We start from the raw sequence: 23,070 nt of genomic DNA on the forward strand, positions 1-23,070 counted from the left end.
GCCTCCTTCTCCTGCTCCTGCTCTCCATATTAAAATCAAAAACCGCCATTCCAGTTGCCAGTTGCCAGCCCCCAACCATGCAGCAACACCACCAGAGACCAATGTCTGGAGAGCAACCCAGAACAAGGCACAGGGAATGGGATAAACAAGAACCAAACCCGCACTGCATTCGTTGCTCAATTACATTTTCATTAACTTGGAACACGACTTTTCAAATAGCTACATTTAATCATAATGATTGTTATTATTATTTTTTTGCGGACTTTCTAAGGTCCCGTTTCCCCGTTCCCCTCTCGTTACCCCGTGGACGAGGGCAAGCCAATCATTTTTATAATGTTGAAGAGCGCGAATAAAATGCAAGGTGCTGAAAATGCAGTAGAACAACATAAATTAATTTTTCCTGCTTCGATGATTCCATTCCCCCCTTTGCTTTTGGGTCCCTGATTCGGCTTCCAAAAGGTGTTCCCAAGCCCCTATTATTAGGTATCTTTTCGGTTATTCTTAGTTGCTAATGGGCAAAAGATCTGCGTCCCATCTATATGAAGCATATAAACTTTTGGCAAAAGACAAGAATGAAAAGAAGATTCACATTGTCTTCTTTCTTCATTTTCTTGTTGATGTTGTTGTTGTTGTTGTTTTCTTTCTTTTCGCCTGTCCACATCTGATTGTTCTTAATGAATTCTGGTTGGCTCATTCAGCAAATAAAATTGTCACTTTGCCTGAATTAAAATTCATTTGAATTCATGTGTTAAATAATAGGGGTATTCGTCGCATTCGTCGAAAAATACACAAAAAGAAATGCGAATTTCTTTTTTAGAATAATATAATTGTTTGCTAATGTTAACATATTTATTATGTAAGTCAACTAAAGTCATTAATTTAAAGATTAAGTGCAATGGGAGCAAATTTAGTAGAACTCAGAACTATATACCACAACTAGATTATACTACAATTTAAAAACTAGACTCTGTTTTAACTATTCATACTTAATATAATAGGTTTAGAGCTACGTATTTTATTTAAAGAAATAAGCTTGTTGAGCTTAATTAAACATATCTGATAAAAAAAGGGCAAAATTGAATTCTGAAATGGTATCGAATATCTATTTGTTAATGAAATTAAATGATTTTCTTTCTGTCACTAAAAGAGTACGAATTTGTTAACCAATATTAAGAGAATTTTAATCAATATCTCTCCATTTGAATGTTTGAATGTTTGTTTGTAGGTCAAATCTATATATAAATAAAGAGACCTCTCAAAAAAGAACAAAAACCAAAAAAATATCACTCATCATATAGCCCAAATCAAACTTGGCCCTTACACACACACACACACACACAAAGATACCTTTTAGATGGCAAGTGAAGAAAAGTTTTCGCTTAAAGCCCAAAGATGAATGATTACTTAAAGAATTGTTTACCCAAAAAGCCAGAAAACTTCAATGATGATGATGACGATGATGATGATGCCTTCAAGTGGTCACAGACAGTTTTTGGCCAAAGTTAATAAAAGCGCATAAAATAGAGAAGAGAAACCAAAGTGAGGATAAGTAAAGTGAAGGAAATGAAACACAAAAGTTGCGGCCAGACACTAACAATGGAGGGGAAACTCATTTGCCGATCCCCGAACAATGGCGCCACTAATGACTGATGATGTGCCAGCGCTGATAGATGCAAATGCAGCAGCGCCTGCAGATATATCTATATCTATATCTATCTATATGTATACGCAAAAATGTTCTAAAATTTTCATTTTTGTTTACTCTTCAATAAACTGTATTGCCTTTTGTTTAGAGAGCAAACAACACATTGGCTCAAGCAGAGTTGCACTCTATAAAAATTTCATGATTGCATTTTCCACACAGAGAGTGAGAGAGTGATAGAGAGAGAGAGGGATGGAGGAGCAAGAGAGGGGATAAATTAAATTGCGAATAAAGCAAAGTAATTGCGATTTGAATGGTGAAAAAGTGCGAGCCATAAATTCAACTGAATGTCACGGCAACGCTGCATGGGAATTTATCAAATTCAGGCGTAAATTGGCGCACATCTGCAGATTGGCCAAGTCTCGGCCGGCTTCAGATACTCCTGTTTATCCCCCCCCTCATAGTCCCCACTTCACTTGGCCACTTTCCCCAGTTATACCATCGAGTTTTAGCCAAAGATACGCATAGAATATTAATCCCTTTGCGCATTAACTAAAATGAAATGACTAAAGCACAGTGGGTTCAAGCCTATGAGTAAAGTGAAACTCTTATTTTATTAGGAAAGGTAGTTAGTGATTTAAATTTAAATACCCTTTTATGTTCGGCTTAGGAAATTCAAACTAATTGTTTTCAATTCTTCTGTTTGTAAAGCAATTATTATTTTTTGTTTACACATTTTCAAGGGTATTGAAACCACAGTATAACTGCCTACAAATTCATACCAAAACAGATAAAAAGGAAAACAAGGTGTAAAAAGTAAACGAGCAAGAAAAAAATAAGAGAAAAAACCTCGAAAAATAAAAACGGCAACAGGCGGAGCTCAACTTGCACAAACCTCTAAAGGAAAACCATCACAAATCGCATACAATTCGAGATGAAATTGTGAATTATTAATGCAGGCGGCAAAACTATTTGACTGAGTAGACAAAACAGCAAAAAAAAAAAAACAGAAAGAAACCCACTAGCCAGTCAGCCAGCCAGTCGGTGGTTTGTCTGTCTTGTGGGTTTAACTTTGCAGTAACTTTTTGTGTCGCCCCCCACATCCGCCCCCTTTCGTGTCACCTCCTCCTGTTGCCAATCATGCCACAATGGAACGGATGGAAACGTGTGCTTCCACCTCCATTGAAAATTGAGTTACACGCGTGGCAAGTGTGTGTGTGTGTGTGTGTTTGTATCTATGTATCTTTTACTGACTGTTTGTACGTGCAATGCTGGCTTACATTTTGCAGATTAAAACTACTACAAAACCAAAGCAAAAAAAAAAGCCAAGGTATAAACATTGCCCTGTTACCCTGAAGCCAATTCGATTTAAATGTCTAGCATTTCCACTTGGCTTTTCCTGGCCATATATCTACTTTTTGCAGTTGTTGTTGTTGTTGTTGTTGCTTCTGATAGTGTGTTGTTTTTCCTGTTTATGGTGTGCTAAACGAGTCTAAATTTAAGGGTCAGCAAGGTGATTCATATGCAATGAACTCGAAAAGGTCCCTTAAAATGAAAGAAAACCTCTGCTTACAAATTGTTTTATTTATTATGTTATAAGACAAATCAAAGTGACTCCCAAAATCCAATCCATAAGACGCATTACAAATTTTAGTTAATTAAAGAACCGAATTATAGTAGGACGAAAAGTAATTTGAAGGAAACATTAACAAGCTAACCCAATTTATATATGTATTTAAGTTCTGATGGAAGTCAGTTAAGTAAAAATACTTCGCTGCCGAAATAGAATTTGTTAATATGTATATAACGATTTAGGTCTTTAATACTTATTCATAGAGTAAAGGAAAATCAAGATTAACTACCTTTAAATATAAAAATCGATAGAAGAATATTTTTACGATAGTTGTTTGACCCCCTTTTGCCACGTCTCTGTATGTAATATGTGTGCATCTTAAACTGGCCGTGGCTCGCCTCTGTGCCCCACAATGACAGCTCGAATGCAATGGCAACAATTGCAATTTGTTGGCGGCCTGCCCTTGGGGCCACAAAACGAGCAACAACATCAACAACAACAACAACTGCAACGACATCAGCGATGAAAAAATCATAAAGGGGAGCAAAGGAGCAAAAGTAACTTCAACTTTTACACTAAGCTACAGAAACTTACTTAACTTTCAATTTTTGTTTCATTTTTTTTTCTGCACTTCGCGGTTCATTAAAAGGCGGGCGGATGCTTCCTTCTTCTGCTGCATCCTTGCAGCTTCCTCAACCCCCCCTCCTGACAGCAAATTTGCACATCGTCGCAGCCGAAAGAGTAAAAAGTCGAAATTAAAACATTTTTTTTGTACCCTTTTAAAGACACCTTTGTAGCAAGTTCATGAAAAAAAAAATGAAAGAAAGAAAGAAAAAAAAGAGGAGAAACAAAAACTTGTTCCGCGGCTGACTTTTTTTTTCACCATCTTCAGCACCGTCAGCTTCGTCTTCATCATGAGCCGCAGCTTCATTCAGTTGTTGTTGTTGTTGTTGTTGTTGTTCCTCTTTTGACATGGCAGCCATGTTGAATACTTTTGTTTTCTATATACAACAAAATAAAAGAAAAATAAAAACAAAATATAGGAAAAAAAAAAATAAAGCAAAGCTAATTTTGATTGCCTTGTTGTATCGCCCGACTCAACGTTTGTTTTTTTTTTTTTTTCTTTGCTGTCTGCTGTTTCCATTTAATTAGTTAGCATGTGGGCTGGAAGCCAACTCTAAACAAATACCAAAAAATTGAAACCGGTAGATGAGCTTTGACAAGAAGTTTGACACCCAAACTCGGCGGGAGATTAACATATTAAATATTTAAATGCTGAGGTAAGGCGGAAAATAAATTGTCCATATTGTCCGAATGATACGGGGAGGGTTGGGCTAAACCGGACAATTTTGGTCTTGAACCCATTCCAATATCTTTAAACTATACGTATAATGAAAGAATTTCTTTATTACCGCAACTCAACTGGAATACAAACAAGTCAAGATCACATGATTAACAAAAATATATCTCTTTTTCCCACCATCTCAATAAAAGAGAACCAAAAACCTATTAACTTAAAAATAATTGCTAGAAATTATGGTTTTTCTTTGGGTTTTTTCTTTTTAACAATTTTATACTACATTTATCTTTATAACATCAGCTAAATTCTAGACAAATTTTCCAAAATCGAAATTGATTTTTCTTTATCTTTTATTTTCAACTTAATTTGACTGATTAAAGCCCATGAATCAGACAAATTAAGCTGTAATCATGTCAAATTATAAAAAATTAGTTCACATATTTCGAATATCATTTCCAATTCTGAAACGATTTCAAAAAGATTCATTAACGAGAAGAGGCCTGATTTTATAATATAAATAATGACAATTTGAAGCCCTCCATTAAACGTTTGGACAAAAACTATTTAAAAGTTAAGGTAACATATTAATTATTATTTATATAATTGAATGTTTGAACTACCGCCAATTGAATTAAAATAACAAATTTAATTGAAAATCAATCAATTTCAAACATATATAAATAACTATATAAGTTATTATATTATATAACCTGTTGATTACCACAATTAAAGTGACTTTACATACCGATTAATCTGTATATATTTCAATTTATTGGCATTACAAAATAAATGCTGTTAGGTTTTATTAACTTTTAATAATACAAATTATGAAATAAGTTCTATTAATCTACCGTAACTTTTGAAGAAAATTCACTTGATCTCTCATTAAATCCAAATCCAACTTCACCCTTTCGTATAAAAATGAATACCTCAAATGCAACCCCATCGCCAATCGCAACAATTAAAATCAAATTGAAAACCTGTTGATTTGATACCAACTGGAAAGTACTTAAGTGCTTCATCTGTTCCATGGATGGGCTTTAAGTTTGGCAAACGCCCCCAAAAGTATAAGAGAGACAGCAGCAGCCAGCGAAGAGAATGAGAGCGAAAGAGATGGCGAGAGACACGTGACTCTTTCGAGAGTTCAACCCTTAGAAAACCCAATAATTGTTTTCAATTTGAAACAGTTGCCACTTCCGTTCCTCTACCTTCTTCGTTGGATATATCCTACTAGTGTTATACAAAATAATGAGCTGAGTAACAAATTATGCCCCAAGCTGCCAAAGAGAAGGAGGGGGCAGCAGGGAGGGGTGAGGGCTTCTGGCCTCACTGTTATTGTGTTGAAAATATAATAAATGAATTATCTGCATAATTAATGAGCTTTTAATTTTTAATGGCGCGTCGCAGGCTCCCAGGGAACATCACTGAAAACACAGCAAAAACGAAGAGAAAAAAAACATTAAAACGAAATACAAACAAACAAATGCCACAGAAAGTTTGCTTTTGACTTGTTCAAGAACATGTCCGTGGCTTAGTCGGGGGGAGAAAAAAAGAAACTGGCAAAATCACTAGAGATGACAACGTGAAATGCCATAAATTTAAAGTTGAATTACAATGAAAATACAATTTAACCATAAACAAACCATGAAGTTTAGTTTTACACTCTGAACACTTTTACTGGGTATCCTTAGTTCGTAGTGATTTCACTGGAAATGTATTTCAAAATACACTTTTCAATTCAATTTAAACAACTTAAACAAATACTACAGCTTCAGGATAATGGCTAAATATTCTGTTTACTCTCCTTTTTTTAGTAGATGTAACTTAAGTTGAAAGTCTTCGTGACACGAGCTCATCTCTGAGAAATTTCGCAACATGTTTTGGAGAGAATGATTCCCCTATTCAGGTATTCTTTAGTATTCCTTTTTCTGCTGCTGTTATCAGGCAAAGCATATCTTTTAGATACAATTTTAATGTGACTTCTTGCAAATTATTTATGCGCGCATTTTGCGCTCAGATAATTATCGTTTATCTCTGATTTAAAGAGAGGAGGACCTCTCTCTATCTCATGAGATGCTGCCAACATGTGTGAGTGAGTGCGCGCTCATGTTCGAATTCAAAATGACTACCTCAGTTAATTATGGGGCTCCCGAGTAGGGAGCGCACACATACAAAACATTCGAGTCAGTCGCGCATGCGCTTATAAATTAGTTTAGGTCCCCATATGAAGGAACCTGTTTTTTTTTCCTTATGGTTTTTATTTTTTTTGGGTTGCCCGTGTGTAAAAGGCGCATAAACAGACGAAACCGCCCTGCTGCACTCCCTTGCCCCTGCCCTTCGTCTATCGGTTAGTTGACTGCATTTGCAGCAGGGTGCACCCATTTTTAATGAGTGTCCTGGTCCTGGTGTTCCGTCCCGTTCTGTTCTGTTCCTGGTTCTGGGTCGTCTTTCAGTTGAATGAACGCCGCATCTTCGTCGTCGTCGTCATCATCATCGTCATCGTCATAGTCGTCTGGCTTCTGGTCATTCGATGATTAAGTGCGGAGGTCTTTGACTGGCGCTGGACCAACCAAAACCATAAAAAAGAGGAATGATAAAAAAAAAACAGAGTAACTGCAACGTGTAATCAATCACGGGCATTGATGAAGAATTTTAAAAAGATCTTCCACCTCTATCTCTCCCCCCTTTGTCTCTTTAACTCCCTTCCTTTTTGCTCGCTCTCATCATTGATTTTCCATTAATAATTTGCCTCCTTTTTTTTCGCATCCTGTGGCAATTGTTTGTAATTGTGATGAATTTTTTATGAATGCTTCAAGGGCTACTGTCAATGGCGTTAGGTTCTCAATTATCTTTCATATTTCTTTCGTTTCATTCTCATTCATCGTATGGTCGGGCATTTAAATCATTTGCCCAACGATCCATCAATTGCAGTGTTTGCCAGTTGATGTGATTTTGATGAGAGAATGGTGGCATTTAAATGCAATCTTGGCAATTCTCATTATTATAATAGAAGAAAAAATTGCCTCAATTAAACTTGACCCAAGATCAAATCATGCTCTATTTATAATCAATCTACTCCACTATTGAAAAAAATTTAAATGCTAATACAAGTTTATGACTTTATCAATTTTTAATTATTATGCTTTTTAAATGATCTGTAGTTAGTTTAATAATATGGCAAAAGACATTTATATTATTCGAATTTGAACTGATTTTATCATGGAAAGACTTCTATGGTTAATTTCAATCATTCAGTTTTATAATGGAATCCTTCAATGTATTTAGGTTCATAATCTGACGACTAATGCCCACATGGCATTTGATTACTAGTATCTGATAGAGTGATTAGCACTTGTTTTCAGTAAACTTTTGATAGTTGGCAAATTTAAAAACAAAACAAATTTATCCACTAATTTACCCCTAAAGATCCCTTAAAAAAAGGCGCTTTGTAATGATTTAAATGGTTATGAAAACTTAACATTATATTTACACAGTTTTCCTTTGGTTAATACCTAAAGAATATCTAGAATATTCCATACAACATGGACTTAGTTCAAGTAGCTTATACATCTAATGGACTTAAAATTAGCAAAATACAGATTCGATGCATATGACTCAAACTTCGATCTCAAAAACAGGTAATTGGAAGTTGATTTTCTTAACTTTTCAAGTATATTTCGGTGGATCGAACTAATTTTGCTATTCCATTCTATTCATTCAGTTTACACTTCAAACCGTTTAAGTTTCTACTACATTTTCGATTGAATTTGTTCATTGGGACGATTCCCGAAACTGTATCCTTCATCCTGAAGAAACCATTTGCTGTGCTTCTTTGTAAACCGGAAACCATATGCTGCTCAATCACACTATGGCTTTGCCTTTTGAGCTGCTTCAATGCTTCAAGGTTCAGTTCGTTTAATTTGCTTCTGCCACAAAACCAAACCGCATCAGCTCAGCTGTTGTTGGACCCCTAACTAATTTTCAAGCTCAAGGCGTGAATATGGCTACATATTGAGAGAAGTTTTTTTCCCCCATTTTATTTCGTTGCTGTTGCTGTGCACATGATGTCATTTCACTTCAATGGCTCTTGCAAAATAAAAAAAAATAAATAAAAACAATAACAAAAATAAAATAACACGAACAAATACAAAAACAACAGCAACTATTATGTTGTGTTTCGTCGTGTTGTTGACAACACAAAACACGGAATATAAATTGAAAAATGCTTTAAAGCGAAATAATCAATTTACTTCTTGACATAATTTCCATTTTTCACGAAAACCAAAACGGCAACACGAAAGGAAAGCGAAAAAAAAGAAATAAAGGAAGAAAATGCAGGCACAACTCAAAAGGACACGCACAATTTCTCAACTCGAAAGTAGGCAAATTTTGTGGGAAAATGGTTGAAATTTTCCCATTCTACCCTCTAGCCAAAGGGGGTATGAGGATTTCCAGACAAGAGATGGCCAAGATAATGATTTCTAATGATTTCTAGTCTTGAAATTATTACACGGTATGTAGAAGTCTACCCCTTTTTTAGGCAATGTAATATTGAACTTTATTGTTGCGTATTTTCATATTCTAGACGTTTTTTCTTTTTATTTTTATTACATCAATGTGGCTAGAGTTTCCTCACTTTATTTAAGTGCTGTGATTAATGGTCTTGACTCGATGTGGTGCGCCTTCCGGCACTCATTCGATTTTGCTCTCATCTGTAACTACTATTTAATAGTCCTTTAATGGTGTGTGGACAAACACCTGTTGTCCTAAAACTATTTCTATTTGAAATTTCAGTATTTTTAGCGCGTGTCTTCAACAACACTTTCATTATCAGAAATGTCACATCATTTGTCGCATGCCCCCAAAAATAAAAACGAAAATGAAAAAGAAAACGTACTTCCAGCATCATCATTTATCACCAAAGGAATGCAACTCGCACACACACAGACAGACAGAGAGAGTCACAAGGGGAAGCTTGGGGGAAGGGCACACACATTTTGTGCTACTCTGTGGATATATATTTGATTAATTCTCTTTTTCCGAAAGGAATTAAACCGCCGCTGCACATGTCCCAGACCTCAACGACCCATGGTCGGCCCTTTTGACTTGCTTTCGCTCTCTCTTACTTGAAGATCTCCTCTCCGATCGGATCCAAAGATTTATTTCATCCAGCACAGTTGAAGCATGGCCAAAATTCTCTCTCTCTCTCTCTGTCTCTGTGTATCTTTCCTATGTCTGAAGTTGATTTATTTATGGAACAAATATTACACATACAAAGCAAAAATCTGAGGAAAATTAATACAAATAATTCTTACAAAGGAAAGTGAAACAAATCGAACAAATTCGAGATATATTTAATAAGTTATCCATTAAATAATTTTTACATATTTATATTAATTTCTTTATCTACAACATTTAAACGATCCCCTTCCTTTTCACTTCACTTCTTTGTCTCCTCAACTTATGACAAATGATCTTTTGTGGGAATTTTGACATTGATAATGGTTTTTATGGTTTTTTTATTTTTGGGTAAACGTCTCATTAGCCACTCGTTGGCCACAAAGTAGCCATAAAATGTAACCATTTAGTTAGCCACTTAAGTTTTCAGAAAAATCAAATGATTTATGATCATCGCAGCACAAGTGGACTAAAATTTGTAGATTAAATTACAATTTAAAAGTGTTACAACTTCATAAAGTCTAACAAACAATCAAGAGATTTGTTGAAGTTAATAATTAGATATGTATGAGGTAGAAAAAATATATATTAAATGTGATAAAAAGTTATTGCAATGAATTATGGGATATACATGGTATTCATGGTATGAATATAAAAGCAACCTATGTATAATTTTTTCGGCATACTTCTTTAATTCTGAAAGATATGAACCTTAGTCTTAGTTTGCTTGTAGAAATTGCAATAGCTGAAATAAGGGAAAAACTCAATAAAATATGCAATAGGCAGTCTATGTATTGACTTTTAAGAAATTATGAAGAAATTTTGAAATGCCTTGAAAATAAAAGTTGGGTTTGATTGGAAAAAGTCTTTAAGATTAAATTTTTAGTCATCATACATTTCATAAGGACTTTATCAATATTATAAGAACTGAACTCTCTATTGAATATACGCCTAAGTACTTTAGGCGGCAATTTTACTTAATCACCTAATGACTTAGCAGACAAATCCAATTGAAAAGAGAATTTGAAATTTAAAAAAGATAAAATTTGTTTTTGAGTCATTAAAAATCGTTAATGTATTAAATACGATTTCACCTCGATTATGTGCTATGATTAACGGGTATACTAAAGTCGATTGCAGGGATTCAACACTATTTGCACGATAAGATCAAAACTCCAACAGCCAGATGATTGTTCATATCCACGTTGGTATGTATGGATGTCCAGGTGCTGATTCTGCTGAGTTTTATACCGCACACGTTGCTGATTACAATGACGACGTTGTTCAGCGATGTGGTGTGTTGCTCTCTCTGTCTTTCTTTCCTCTCTCTCTGTCACACCTTCAGTACATTCGCTGGCTGTGACAAATGACTACTACAAGTGTTTGTGACAAGCCGCAAGTGTTTCTTCACAGTTGAATTGGACAAGCAACAGAGGAAAAACAATTAAACTTTAGTTTTGCAGCTTGACCTACGCCAAAGGTTTTCTGCTTAACTTTGAACCTGTCTCAAGAGTGGCCCATCCTCTTGATCATCTGGTCTCATGTTAAGTGCATGTTTTATGTATGCTAATCTCGTGTCAATCACAGCGAGAGATATGCAAAACTCAATGGATTGTAAGGAGAGTAGTTCCCAAATCTGAACAATGGCAATTTGAATTGCAGAAGAGCCAATGGGCCAGAAAGCGGCATCGTCACTTAATAAATTCTGAAAGAATTTCGTTTTTTTTTTTTTGTTTTTTGTCTCTTTGCTTTTGCTTTTGCATGCTGCACAAGAAATTTTCAAATTTCAACTGATATGTTAAGCGTCTGTCAAGTGTGCTCTGATCTGGTCTCTCTCTTGTATTTTGACGTCATCTTACATGCAATGCAAATGCTTAAAGTACATTCGAATAGAATGTTGCCCACTAAATAATCAACGACTTGGGAATACACTTACAAAAAGTGTGAAGGTTGCACAGTTCTTGGCTATTTAATAAGGATAAAGACTCTTCATAAGGGCAGACATAGGCAAAAAGAACACCAAACAAATGTCACACACAAGCAGCAGATTCTTCATTTCTGAGACTATAGATATACACACATAAACAGATATATGCAAAATCCAATATGTCTATATAGTATTTCACAAAATGCCCAGACATCTGATGTTGTTGATTGAGAGGGGTTGAGAGGGGAAAGAGAGAGAAAAAAAAAGAAAAAAACGGGCACAAACTTGTAAAACGCTTCGAATGTTCGCTCATTGGCGCTGTCAAGAAGCGACATTCATGTATATATATTCACCCGATTTCCCATCCACAGCCTCTCGCGCATGGTGATAGTGATATGACATGCCAGGTGCCGGACGATGCCGTTGTCAACTCATCGCTGGCAGCACAGTGGCAAAGGGCCGGGGAGGGCCCCGATGACGATGAAAATGTTGCGCTACTTATGTAGTTAGTAAGAAGTTGTGCCCCTCTACCTCTCACTCTCAGTGTCTCTCGGTCTCTGTTTTGGCCACAGTGTTGACATTTCGGCTTTTGAGCTACAAGAGTCCCCCAATGGGTTGTCTTCTTCAATCGGATATATGTTGATCTTTAGTTGGAAATTTAACATACGAAATTAGCCACTATCTAATCATCTCGGGGGATATTAGTTGAGTAATTATAAAAATGACTTGCAATTGTACGAACTAGTTCCTCTCAGTAAACCCAAACCCATCAAAGAATAAGGATTACGTTTGGAACCGAAGTATCTTTTAAATACATTTAGCAAATGTTGCTCTTGTCTGACACATTTTGGATGCTGCCGCTGCTTCTTGCGTTGTGTAAACAAATTGCAACATGAGTATGACAGTTGCAACATTTGACAATTGTAAATGGTCCACAAATGTTGTGTCTTTTCTACCTAGACCACTTACTCACAATTTTCAATATTTCGCAACCCCCAAGCATTACCACTGAATTCCAAGTTTTTGAAATTAATTTTAGTCTTTTTTGGGCTTAAAGTTCTCTCTTCTAAACTTGAGACATGTTTTTTTTTTATTGATTTTTTAAGCAAGTTTTCCTCAGTGCTTGTGGCAAGGTCAGAGAAATTGGTAACTTCTTTTGGAAATAGAAAAAATATTGCTAAAACATTTTGACGTCTGCACATCATGCATCATTCTTTTGACACAATGTCTGACAAAGTTTTTGGCAATTCCTAGACTGCACTGGCTAATGGCCAACTAGAAATATTGGTTGCACAATCAAATTTGATAACCTGACTGACAACTGAAATGGGTCAGAGTTGGTTGTACCTATATATTTTATTCTATGTATATCTACCCACTGCAATTCAATTTCAAGCCAACAGCAAGCAGTTACGCGCCTTCTCTCTCTCTCTCATTTTCGTTTTGTGTCTCTGTCTCTGTCCCCCTCATGACTGATGAAGTCTGATGGTCATGTTGTCTGGTTACTGTCTGCTTGCTGTTTACTTGGTCATTAGTTTTAACCCATTCACCAAAGAGAGGATGCCATCTAGACTAAGTTTTTTTCTTTTGGATAGGAAAAGTGCTTTTGATGTTGGCGCTTTTGCCCATATGTATGTGTGCGTGTGTGTGGCTGAGGGTGTGTTTGTGTGTGTGTGTGTGTGTGTTGGCGCTTCACAGTCAAATTCATTTTAATTAAATGAGTGGTAATTAATTTCAAGTTTAATCAGAAATTCCATTTAGATTCTCCTACTGATTGATGCGCCCTGACACATTTGCCACATTCTACGCCAACATTTTCGTCGTCGTCGTCGTCGTCGTCGACAACGAAACTAAAACAGAAACTATTACGCCAAACAACATTGACATTTTGTGGAAGCAAAACTTTTTACTTCTTATTGGAACTTTAAATAAATAGTTAACATTTTATTTAGAATTTATTTAACTTTTTTAAATCTGTACATACAGAAATTTAAATAATTATCCATAAAATTTTCTTGAGTCTCAATCGTTTCAATTAGCCATCAAATTTAAATTTCTTAGCATACAAAAGCACAAATTGCTTTTAAAGAAAATAACTTTTTTAGAAATTATTCGATTGATTCCTTTTAACTTTAAGTAAATAAAGTATAATAAAATATATATTTTAAATTTCCTTATTTCATATTCGTTTTGGTTATAGTTTTGAGGCCAAATTATGTTTTGCTTTTGACTATACAGTTGAAATTGGTGACTTCGACTCTCAATTATATTCATATTGATTCTACATATATCAAATATGAATTATATATAGAAATTGTAGAATGTTTAGAATAAAATGTTGACTACTTGAAAATCAGAGTTTTAAGTTTAAAGAGTTTCAGGAGTATGTGCATTTGTTTTAAAATACTTTTAAATTACATAACTTTAAACTCAATTTATGTACCGAAAATTATGTTTCATACGAACTAAACCCAGTACAAATTCAATACGAAACTCTAAATTATCAAAATTTTACAAAGAAATATCAAATTCAAACTAATATATTTAATATGTGGTATTTCATTTCTTGACCTTGACTATTTTATGTTTAATAAGAGCGAAAATAGATTAGATAGTCAATAAGTTTTGAGTTGGGTTATGAATTTATATATATTAGAAATCGCTGAGATATTTTTCTAGCAGATATCAACACTTTCAAATTATCTTATTTTGTTTCTATAATTTATCCAATTGTTACCCTATCAGATCTAAATAAAGTCAAATTTCTTGGCCATCAAGTTGGCTGTCAGGCGTTTCTAGGCAATCAGGTAAGGTTGAAGTGGACATAATAAAACTTAACCGAGCAGCATTTGCCGTGTTTTATTTTGTCTCTGTCGCTCTGACTAGCAGTTAATTTTCTCATTTATATTGTGATTTTCTGCAACATTGCGCATTTCATAAATATGACGTGTCAAAGTGCAATTTGGTGGCACCAACACAAGCAGCAGCAACAACAACAACCACAAAAAATTTCCAAAAACGAAAAAGTATTCTAACAATACATGAAAAGGTATTTGCCCCTCTGCTTTTGTGACAGCTGCTTTAGTTTGTTGTTGTTTGCCAAAAAACACAAAAAGACACAAAGAAGCAGAAAGGAAAATAACAAGACACAGTTTTCTCTTTTTGGGGGACCCCCCTTAACCAGCCATCCGCTCCCCTCAAATTCTCTTGCCATATAATGACAATTTGCCGTTTTTCTTCGTCCGTGTCCGTGGTCGATCGCCCCCTTCTGAAAGTTTTGTCATCTCGTTTTGTTTTTTTTTGTGTGTGTCTCGTACTCGAACACGAGGGCGTTCGAAAAGCGTCGTTCATAATGAGGGGGCGGTTCTATGGCAAAAGTAGACTTTTTAAAAGCCATTTACCGTGGCGTGTTATTATGACCAAAGTCAATTGGCCCGGCCCAAAACACAAAGCAGCATACAAAGAGTTAAAAAGACAATGCTTTAGATGTTATATCTATCTAGTATTTATATCTGGCTCGATCTGAGGCAAATGTGTGGCAGTCAGTCAATGTGATAGACAGGAACTGCTGACTGGCTGGGAACGCCGACATTTGCTCTTCATCACACACATACGCATGTGTGTGTGTGCTATGTTGTGTCGTGGTGTGGGATGGTTTCTCTCATGGTCGCAAGTTTCTTAAATCGCTTCAATGATTTTATATGGGTCATGGCCCATTGATAAAATGGAACTTTTCTTAACAAAGTTGCCGCTGCAAAATAAAATTTAATTAAATGCATTCCCTGTTGAAAGAGTAGAAACATCATTAAAGCGAAAAGCAAAGTAAATGCCCACAAAAAATGTTGCACGAGATGTCAACATAACCATAATGTTTTGATTTGTGTTTTCTTTATTGACAATTAAGCTAAGCGGAAATGGCCAAAACATTTGGGTAACTAGTACAAAAAATAAGAACTCTAAAGAAATTCTAGTTTAATATATTTTAAACAAACTGTGGCATTAAAGCCATATTAACTGCCCACAATGATATGCTACATTCTACGAAAACTCCTCATCTCCAGTTTGATGAAATTGCAACAGAAAGAGATTAAGTTTTTATTTTAAATGCAAGGAGATTAAAGGCCTTTTTTATAATCTTATATGAAATCAAGTTATTTTTAGTTTAAGTAACTTTTTAATGCTATTATTTATTAACATATCCTTTTTTTTAGGTACTGTGAATGCCAACGGCGAGACAAAACGACAACGGACCTCATACACCCGCTATCAAACACTGGAACTGGAAAAGGAATTCCATTTCAATCGTTACCTGACGCGTCGGCGACGCATCGAAATTGCCCATGCGCTCTGTTTAACGGAAAGGCAAATTAAAATCTGGTTCCAGAATCGACGCATGAAATGGAAGAAGGAGCACAAAATGGCATCAATGAACATAGTGCCCTATCACATGGGTCCCTATGGCCATCCCTATCATCAGTTCGATATCCATCCGTCACAGTTTGCGCATTTGAGCGCATAGGACGCGTGGCACTTTTCGGGTACTGGTTAGAGACTCAATCAGTTGTATCAGGAACCATATCAGGCGGCGGCGGCAGCCAGTGTTACCGGTGGCTATCAGTCACAAGGTCCACAAGATGCAGGTGCAGGTGGAGGTGGAGGTGGTGGCGTTGGTGCTAATAACGGTGCTGGTGGTGGCGGTGGTGGTGGTGGTGGTGCTGGCAATGGCAATGGTAATGGTGCAAATGCGCTATTTACCAATGTCAGTGCCAACAATAGCGGCAATGCAGGCGATTGCATAAAATATCCGCAAGAGTTCTGATCTCAGGCTACCATCAGGCAACAACAGCAGCAGCAGACAGACGATGATCAGCAGCAGGAGGAGCATCAGCATCAGGAATCAGACTTTGAGTCTGAACTAGAGCTGGACTATAAAGAGAATATGTTCTGCTGCTGAATCCATCCGAAACCAAATTGCATTGACACCTATACCTGCCCTTCAAAAACAAAAATTCCAAAACAAAAACGCCTACGCCGTCGATCTACCGAACATCTCAATGGAACAACTAAAGAACAACCATGTTTCTTGTTTGCAACTGATTCGTGTTAAGCTAAGAAACGAGTTGGGAGAACTACGATAAACACTTCGATTCCTCAACTCGTTTGGGTTTATCAGACTGGAATAGAATTTTCAAAATTTAAACATCATATATTCAATTAATTCTGAAAAGTAAATAATAACAAAAAACCGTCCTTATAACATCTTTAGAGCCTTGGGCTCTATAGTTATTACTTTGTCAAAAGTTTTCATCACTTTTCAAACACTTTTTCCACCCAACCAGTCAGATAAACCTCTTTCTCTAAGCAGTATTCGAAAAGCTGTTAGTCTTAAGATTTAGCCTAAATTTGTTTAGTTAATAAGGTGAAGCACAAATGATAAATGATGAATAGCAAGGATGAAAGATGAAAAAAAAAATAAAAAACCGAACAAAATATGAATATTTGCAATAATTTCAAAGTGATTTCTCTATATAAAACATTAGTTTTTCGTTTTTATACGGTATATGTATGCATGGGTGTGTGTGTGTGAATGTGTGTGTGTATGAGTGTGTGACTGCGTATGTGTCTCTGTACTTAATACATCCTACATCCTAGATTAAAACCTTATATAAGGCTTTCTTGTTTAGTGTAAATAGGTCCAAAAATAATACGGAACAAAAACCCGAAAACCTATGGAAATCAAAGTTTTCAAAGTTTTTTAAATTTAATGCGTTTTTTATGTTTTTGTGTTGTTAAAAGTTGCTTAAAGAAAACAAAAAAAAAAAAAACAAATTTCAAACATTATATGTATGATGAAATGCTTTACTAATTTTTATTCAAAATTTCATTAATTTTTGTATTATTTTGCACCTAAAACGATTGCAAAACTGAAGAACAAATTCGGAAAACAAACAGGGATTCGGTAGCGCAATTTCGAACATCTTTAGAATAGTTTTATTTGAATGAAATGCTAAAACAAAAAATGTGTAGATACATATTAAAACACCATATTTCGTTTGTTAAAAAAGTACCCAGGCCGAACCCTAAACCCAAGCTCCTCTTTCTTTCCCTACATCATACAATAAATATCGAAATATAATCTTAAAAATAAACCTAGAAATGTATTTAAAAGCAAAAAATTGTTAAAAAGAAAAAAAAAACGGAAAAAAAATTAAATGGAACCCATAATATTAATGTAATGTAATTATTTATGCTGTACTTTTCGCTAAGCTAAGGTTAGTGCATTCTAGAACTTATCGGTAGTCTATATAAATATATACATATATATATATATACACATATGTGAACCCATAGCTAATAAGAATCCTAAATTATGTATGATTATTATAAAGGTAGTCGAGATAAAAATTAGTAAAAAACATAAAAAACAGATAACTATAAAAAAGAAACAAAATACTTGTACTTAGCACAAATTAATTATTCCTTTTTTATTTCTTTCCATCTTCGTTTCATAGTTTTCAAACCACTCAAAATTGTTTCTATTTTATTTCGTTTTCTCTTGAAATGATTTTATTTTGTTTATTTGGTGTAATTTGTTTCGGGGTTAGGGGCACAGTGAGCGCAAAAAGTTTAACTGCATTCCATGTAAAGAAAAACAAATATTTAAATAAAAATGAAAACAAAAAAACAAACAAAACAAAATGAACTAAAATTACGTAAACTAATTTTTAAACGCAATTTGTATATGTATATGTATCTATTAACTAAATATGAGTTAAAATTTCATATGCAATGCTATGGCAAACTGCAAACTATAATGAAAATCAAATCGAGAAAACATCAAGATGAATTATGTAAACAAAATGTATGGATAATATGTCATAACAAGCAAAACAAAAACAAAATAAAACTATTTTAAAATGTATTCAAATTACCACTATTCTTTCCTTTTTGAATTCTAACATTTGGGATCCCTTCCAGAATCAGTGCCTGACGATCTATTTCCATATGCCCGGGTAGCTCAGTCGGTAGAGCATTGGACTTTTAATCCAAGGGTCCAGGGTTCAAGTCCCTGCTCGGGCGATCAATTTTTTTTTTGTTTTTTATTTATTTTATTTTTTGTTTTTTATTTAATATGCTATATAATATGAATCGCCTTGTTGTTGTTGCATATGGCCTGAAAGTAGCTTAAGAAGGACTAATGATCAGTGTTTTTTGGACAATTTTTGAAACCGTCCAGAACCATACGCAGCGACGGACAGACGGATATGGCTATATCGACTCAGCTTCTCATGCTGATTAACAATATATATCTATACTTTATAGGGTCGGAAACGTCCCCTTCTGTGCGTTGCAAACATCTTACGAATTTTATAGAACCCTCTGCAAGCGTATAAAAGCGTATAAATTAGTGTAATAAAATAAGTAAGAAACAAAAATCTGAATTTCCATTTTAAACGAAAGCTGGGGCTAAATTGGATATTCAAGGAATGCATTCTAACTAATTCTAAGTACGTACATATGTATGTACATATCTAATTGTAAGATTTGTCCATCTAAAAATAGTGCCTTTTTGTTAAATTTCTTCCGTAGAAAAAAAAAGGTAAAGCTAACAATAACATGACCACATTCAAAGTTCATTTATATTACCATTTATTGAGTTACTTAGGAGCCAAGAATTTCACAATTATATTTCAAACACTGTCCAACAAAGCCAATAATTGTTTTAGAGGTTTCTTTAAATTCGAGATTTATTTCTAATTCAAACGATTATAATTCTACTATATTGCACACCAAATATATATATGTACGTTCTTATAAGTATATATATTTACTAAAAATAATTACATTTAAGAACCATTTATAATTGCTAATTCCAAGTGGTCTTCCTACAAATACTCAACATACTTCGAAGGCAAACGACGTTTGCTTATATTGACACTTGGACACCCCAACACCATGTGCCCGGGTAGCTCAGTCGGTAGAGCATTGGACTTTTAATCCAAGGGTCCAGGGTTCAAGTCCCTGCTCGGGCGATCAATTTTTTTATTTCCTCTAAATATTTATTTTTTTATTTTTAGCTTTTGTAAAAGGAATACAATAATTTAAAATAAAATTTCAACTTGTTACAACAAACTTAACGTCTTTTTTTGCGTCAAGGTATATTTCCTTCATACGTTCTTCTCCACACAATTTTGTTATTGCACCACTTTCGTTACCATCGCCAAGCAGTGTTAGTACATTCTTCTCAACACATTATTTTTAATTGCACCACTTTTGTTACCATTGCCAAGCAGTGTTAGTTGGCAACGCGAGCGTCGGCAAAGCAGTCGGTCGTTTGCTCGGTTGGTTCAACCCTACAACTCACTTATCACTGACATTTAACCGAGACTCTTTCGACTGGAAGGTTGGCAGCTTCTGTAATCACGCTTCTGTGAGGTCTGATTGTGGGATGGCCTGAGGCTGGGAATCACTGTGTAGCGGACCAGCTCATGTTGACGGAACGTCCGCACTAAGCTTGACATCAATATGGGTGCCATGGAGGAGTCCACGGCATTCAGGTTGGCCAAGGAGGGACGAACCGGGCCAGGGGTGAAAACCAGCAGCCAAGAGTTCCCGTGTTAGGCAGTAGTGGGATAGCGTACCGGAGTGAACTGCCGTTATCAGCCCAACCAATTATGGTTGGACCACAATCTTTTTGCTCCATCAAATATTTCTTTTTTTTTAAAATTAATTTTATTATTTATCTATTTTTTCTTTTAGTTTCCTAATTTTGGGCGCCTTTTCGCCTTAGCTCTTCCCTGCGCTACAGTATCGTCACTTATGTATTTGTCGCAAATTTTAAAAATTAAATTTTTGGCTGCTCCTGTATTAGAGAGTCCCCAACTTTCAAAAATTTTTTGTGAAGAAATCAATCAAAATCCATTGCCGCTTAAGTGTCTATTAACATTCAAATGAAAAAAGAAAACTATCCATTACTGCAGGGAAAATTATTTCAAGAAACAAATGGCATAAAAAAGTGTGGGATGGCATGCCTAATCCGAATATATCCGAATCTTTGTACAATATTTCATGGAGAAGCTAAAGAGGCCCTAACCTGATGACGCGCGGTGTATTCCTTTTAATGTTTCCGCGTAGAGGTCGGGCACGCACAGGAGTCATGCGTGTATAAGAGTTGAATAGTTGCTAAAGTCACTTAATTTAAGAGGGATGGTGACATCTAAGTTAGTCTCTCTCAACATTTCCACGTGAGCCTATCAATGTCGCTTTGCTTACGGACTACAAAAGATCAAAATTATTGTAGTTTTGTCTTTTGTGTTTATTGTCTTAATTTTGGCACAAGTTGTTGACTTCTCATTTTGCGCAGTGTAAAGCAACTTGCTAGAATGAATTTCGGTTCACTTTTTCTTATAGTTGGACTATTTCTACTTTTTATTTATCTAAATGATCATTGGGTAAGTAGCCAAATAAAATTTATACACCTTCTTATATGCTTTTCTAAATCAGGATGAAATTTTCAACCGAAACCCATGTATGGAGAGAAAGTTAAATATCGGCTGCAATGGCCGATCATCCGGTATATATTGGATTGATGTGGGTGATATTAATCCCTTTTTTGCCCTCTGCGATAATAACACAGCTGGCGGTGGGTGGATAGTTGTACAGCGGCGATTTGATGGTAGCCTACTTTTTAATAGAAGCTGGTCTGAATTTCGTGATGGTTTTGGCAATACAGATGGAGAATTTTTTATCGGGCTTGAGCAGTTACATCGGATTACAAACTGGGGTCGTTATGAGCTCTACATAGAAATGGGGTATTTTAACGGACCTTTGGAATTCGCTAGTTATGATGATTTTAGAATAGGCAACGAAACCAAGAATTATGTATTGGAGTCATTGGGAGATTATATTGGAACATCTAAGGAAAACTTAATTGAGAGCAGTCTGAACCAGTCATTTTCGACATATGATTTTGATCATGATAAGAACAAAATCTATAATTGTGCTTTAAAAATAAGTGCGGGATGGTGGTACGATTATTGCTTTGGAACGTAAGTAACCGATTTAATTTTTTTTTCCTTCATTCATTTTGAAAATAACTATTTTCTTTTATTTAGCAACTTGAACCGCAGATATTTCCCAATTAAAAATAAATTTCTTAGCTGTATATCTTGGGATCCTTTGGGAGGTCGATGTCTTGAATCTGTGAAATTGCTGATTCGACCAAAGTGTTAAAATTATAATAAATAACTTAAAATATTTCGAAAAAAAAGATTTCTTTCTTTCTATTCATTATAATTGTACTCATTCATTCATCGATCCATGTCTCACACATCTCATTAAAGAATATATATTCTCTACAATCGGAAAATTTCATATTATATCAACGTTCCAGCTGGACAACTTTGGGAATTACTGAATTAAAGAATCGCTTATAATACGATAAATATATAAAGTGTATACTCATTCTTCTATCTTCGGTTCTGTTTATTTGAAATTTCTAAAAATTTATCGAGTCCCAGTTATGCCAGTTTGGATTGTATTTGAAGTTTGCTCATTCTAATCAGCCCAAAAGCAATACATCCATCGATCAAAACACAACAAATACGAAACAAATTCACAAATATTTCTGATAGTTTCTAGACATTTTGAAAAGCAAGATTTGAAAGCAATAAACTGGCATCAAGTGTAAACCAAAATACTTATTAATATACCACACAAGAATACATATTTCGAATATGATTATGTTGTGTATAAGAGATAACAAACAATTCTGCTACTGGCAAAATGCCAAAGTACCTACATATACATATGTTGGAATGAATCTTTGGACATTTTAATCAAATCTTTCCGAGACGTTATCGCCGGCACAAGTGTTATTAAGGGAAATATTAATTATTTAATTTAGTCTGTTATGAATCGAAGAAACATAAGTGTGATTGCACTTTGTGCAGTCATCTTGCTTGGTGCTGTCGCACTTCTTTTTGAATTCGGAACAGATATCGCGAAGGCAAGTGGCAAAGTCAAGGTGACATAAGTTTTATTAATATATTTGACATTCTCCAAAATAGAAAAACTGTCAGAAGAGAAATCTAAAAAACGGCTGCAATGGACGTAGATCGGGCATTAATCGAATTGAAATTCTTACTCTGGATCCGTTTCTTGCCCTCTGCAATGGAGCAGTAGACAATGGTGGTTGGATGGTTATACACAAACGATTCGATGGTAGTGAAAACTTTAATAGAAGTTGGACTGATTACCAAAAGGGGTTTGGTAAAATATCAGGCGAATTCTTTGTCGGACTAGACCTTTTACATCGAATTACCAATTCGCAACAATATGAACTCTACATCCAAATGACTGATAATTATGGAAACGAAAAGTTTGTCAGATACGATAATTTTAGGATTGGCAACGGAGATAAGAACTATACGTTGGAGTCATTGGGCGAA

The 23,070-nt window shown here is 35.1% G+C and overlaps 1 protein-coding gene and 2 non-coding genes across 4 annotated transcripts in view; all 3 read left to right on the plus strand.

The window, feature by feature from the left end:
• LOC6647443 (homeotic protein Sex combs reduced) overlaps positions 1 to 16,144 on the plus strand; it is a 31,828-nt gene extending 15,684 nt beyond the window's left edge. For both annotated transcript variants that reach the window (XM_023178617.2, XM_002070771.4), the window contains exon 3: positions 15,832 to 16,144. In XM_023178617.2, coding sequence (XP_023034385.1) covers positions 15,832 to 16,139 — 308 coding nt within the window. In that variant the 3' untranslated portion in view covers positions 16,140 to 16,144. The remainder of the gene's footprint in view (positions 1 to 15,831) is intronic.
• Positions 16,145 to 18,627: 2,483 nt separating this feature from the next.
• Positions 18,628 to 18,700, plus strand: Trnak-uuu. The gene has a single exon. It is a non-coding gene; the product is annotated as a tRNA-Lys (tRNA).
• An 880-nt stretch (positions 18,701 to 19,580) lies between these two features.
• Positions 19,581 to 19,653, plus strand: Trnak-uuu. Its single transcript has one exon. It is a non-coding gene; the product is annotated as a tRNA-Lys (tRNA).
• The last annotated feature ends 3,417 nt before the right edge of the window (positions 19,654 to 23,070 follow it).

The sequence above is a fragment of the Drosophila willistoni genome, chromosome 3R, assembly GCF_018902025.1.
Source record: "Drosophila willistoni isolate 14030-0811.24 chromosome 3R, UCI_dwil_1.1, whole genome shotgun sequence".
Classification (NCBI taxonomy): Eukaryota; Metazoa; Arthropoda; class Insecta; order Diptera; family Drosophilidae; genus Drosophila; species Drosophila willistoni.